At 51.0% G+C, this 3,545-nt stretch overlaps 1 protein-coding gene across 1 annotated transcript; it reads right to left on the bottom strand.

Annotated features, from left to right (window-relative positions):
* Positions 1–961: 961 nt before the first annotated feature.
* On the bottom strand, positions 962–1,283 carry PUNSTDRAFT_139391 (uncharacterized protein; the record flags this gene model as incomplete). The annotated part of the gene is made up of 2 exons (XM_007389102.1): positions 962–1,209; positions 1,262–1,283. The coding sequence occupies 2 exons, from the start codon at positions 1,281–1,283 to the stop codon at positions 962–964; spliced, it is 270 nt and encodes an 89-aa protein (XP_007389164.1).
* Positions 1,284–3,545: the final 2,262 nt, after the last annotated feature.

Raw genomic sequence — 3,545 nt, 5'->3', positions numbered from 1 at the left:
TCGATGGGTGTGCCACAGCTGATTTGACGTGCTCATCGCAGTAGACTCGACGCATATGCCACGGCCCACTGAACGCTAACCGTAGAGCTCATTGTAGTGTAATGCATCAATGCCATCCGTTTTGGCTCCCCATGAGATATGACACAATTAGAAGAAGATGGAACCATACATATGTATACAGATTCCTGCACAATGTAATTATAATACCTGATGAATGGATAGTACACATGACCAAATTCTGAAGACATCTAACAAGATGTGACATGAAGTCTGGAGGTTTCTGGTGTTATTTGAACCAAAATATATCATATTGAAGAGATGATTGATGTTATAAATCACCAAAATATGCCCAAAAAGTTCATAAAATTCCACATATTTGTGAACATTTTGTGACAAATGCTCAGGGGGACCTTCCAGATATCCTCATTTTTGTACTTATGTGCTCCTATTAGCTCCTATATGTTCCTATATACTGTAAAAGGCCCCAAAATGGCTTTATCTGCACAGATAGTCCAGTAATTACTTGACATCCCCCCCCTTTATGATACTAATTCCCAGAGGGTGTGTTTCCTGATGTAGCCTCCGCTGTCACCGGGAAGCGGTTCTCACAAAGACTCAGCGACCCGAGCACGCGATACAACCCTCGGCGGGCACGATGGCTTACCATACGCGCAAGGTCATAGGTACAGGTCGGTTGCCTTGTACGATGCATGCTGAATACCAGTCATCGTAGAGGCGTATACAATGGAAGATCGGTGCCTTTTGGCAGGTGCAACTTCAAACCAGGAAGTCGGCTCGATGCTCTCCGTCGAGGCGATTCGACGCGCACGGCTATCCTGGCATGTATGCGCTGCGCTTATTCATAATGAGCGGCATCTCTCAACATATGGATGGACGAAGGTCGCTCGTGAGTTCGTCGCAGATGAGCCAGGGCGCCGAGCTAGCGAACTCACTTAGTACCTTAGCTCCACGGCCCACGCTCTCCTTGCAGTTTCGTCTGCTCGATCGGGTTCGCAGGGCGAGGACCATGCCGTATCCGTACGTTTCGACGTGCAAGCCCGTCCGCGATCGCCTGGCTCTCGTGCTTGTTCTTGTCCGCAGCACGTCTCTCAGACGGCTGCCACAACGGCCTCAAGGATGCGTGCATATGCCACGCGACCAGAAAGCGCGGGGATCCGTTCGGTATAGGTCTTGCGCTATGATGTGTCGCTGCAAAAGGAGCTGCAAGACGCTACGGGGGTGAGCGTATGCCACTATTTACTGCCAGACGCGCTTGCGCTCATCTTGGTTTCCACTCGTGCAAGACAACTTGGATTCTGCTCGTGGCTAAACGATTGATCCATGCGCTGCGCGTCGCACTTCGGCTGGAACGCTGCGGGATCTCTCGTGAACCTCGATGACTCGTACCTGGTCGGTACCTAATAGATCTTGTGAACCTTTGGAGGGACTGTTGGACGACGTTCTCGGGCCGTCCGAATCAGCGCTGCAATAACGACAGTTGCACCACGTCAGGTGCCGGGAGTGTTGGCGTCGACCCAGGGATCTCATGAGAATCGGCACGGTTTCGTTGGCTCAGTCTGTCTAGCTATTGATTTATCGAATTCCAAAGCAATATCACTTGAAGTCCTTGCTTGCGATGACTGCGATACGCCACAGGAATCTGCGTACAGATGATATTACAGCCTCAGAGCTCCATGCGGGAATCGGGAGTCACGATGAAACGAGGAGCAGGAGTTCGGTGGTATGAGGGCCTATGATGGGTGTCGCATTATCGACAGACATCTCCGATCACAGCGCGGCTTGCTGAAGTCCATCATTCCAGTGCACATAAGGTATGCACGATGTCCATCCTGCCTGCAACAATACATCGCTAACTGAAGATAAAAGCGATGCTTCTGTGCATGTCATGCCTATGATTAGCTTCATGGATGGCGATGCACGCAGAATAACCCACCGTGCTGCAGTCATGCGCCATTCCCAGGCGATACACGTGCGAACAGCCATCATCGCCGCCTCAACCCCGGTCAAAAGTCGCACGGCGTGAAACGGCGGTGAATAGCGCAGGGCGGCGGTCAGGTCAAGAGGCAGGCGGAAACGGATTCCGCGACATGATGATACCTTTCGGCATGTAACGGCAAGCTCGGTTAAGTAGTTGTTTCGAAGCAAGCAAACTGGTTCAGAGGGGTCTTGCCGGGCATGCCGACATTGTCAAAGCCGCGGGCGACGGGGTTGTAGCACGAAGGGCTGGTGCAAACTCCAACGAGACTGAATAATCTATAGTGCTCACCACAAACTTTGTTATACATACAGCACGGCACACAGTTCAAGGAACGCATTAGAGGATTCGAAATGCAGACCGGGAAAAAGTTCAAAAAGTCGTTCACAGGCGGGATTGAACTGAGACGCGTCGACTTGGGTGACTCAATGCCGCGACTATGCATTAACCGTTAGACCAGAGAGACGTGTCTGAATAAGCGCAACTGCGGGTATATAGCTTTGTTAACGGCGTGCAATTACTCGTAACTCTTATAGTCTATCAATTGACCACACATCCATCCTCGGACCAAGGACAGAGGCTTTCTGACGCAGAGCATAGAAGTCAAATAAAAAAAACGATTCCTCAGGGGATCGAACCTAGGTACGGCAACTTGACGGGAAAACTAAAATTGCCAGCGAACTGACGTGGTAACCACTGCACTACCGACCAATGATAGTCTTTGGATAGATATTGTATATGACTATGTTACCGGCAGACGCACGCCGCCGGGCAAGCCGTGAGCCCATTGCCAAGCAACTTCCACCCCTCTGCCGAGCTTCCTCAGTCCGTATTGGGCGACGGAATCTGTTAGCCGGCGTGTAGTAGTAGTTGTTTAGAAGCATCAAAGCGGCGTCATCATGTAGCAAAGTTGATTTCCGCCTGCCTCTTGGGTCAGGTTATTCCGCCAGCGCAGAACGGCATGGCGATGCAATGTCGCGTGTGGAATTCCCAATTGGGTGCAGTCTCCTGCCCTTTTTGGTCTGACTCGGACGTCCCTCGTCGGGCTACCTGCTCTGACTCTGAGCTCTCTGAGCCTCTCAGCCTCTGTCTGTGCATTGATCCTCTTCACGCTCTGGAACTGTACAGTACTATATGACACCCTCACTTCGTCACTCCCGCCGAATCGTCAGAATTTGATATCTCAACATCTACCACACCGTTTCGCTTTGTTCTTGCTCTGAGAGCTTAGAGTACATATCTGAACATGTTCCACGCATTAGCAAGAGAATTAATCTGCTGAAACTCGAGCAATGCTACTTCGAGCAGAGTCACGCTGTGATGAGCTGCCGATGCGCGGCAGGACAATAGCCGAGCGGACTTCAAAAACCGCAAGCGCATTGACGCCCAGCCGCGCAACGCGCACCGACACGTTGACGGAACACAACGACAATCTCTATTTCATCTTTATCGATGTCTTTTTTTTTGATTAATGGGGTCTGCAAGGGATTAACAAAGTAGGGCGATGACCGGCGCGGGACGAGAAACGGCGCAACGAAGAGTCTGGCGG

The sequence above is a fragment of the Punctularia strigosozonata genome, assembly GCF_000264995.1.
Source record: "Punctularia strigosozonata HHB-11173 SS5 unplaced genomic scaffold PUNSTscaffold_23, whole genome shotgun sequence".
Classification (NCBI taxonomy): Eukaryota; Fungi; Basidiomycota; class Agaricomycetes; order Corticiales; family Punctulariaceae; genus Punctularia; species Punctularia strigosozonata.
The sequence above is the reverse complement of the archived record's forward strand: the minus strand, read 5'-3'. Positions and strand labels throughout refer to the sequence as shown.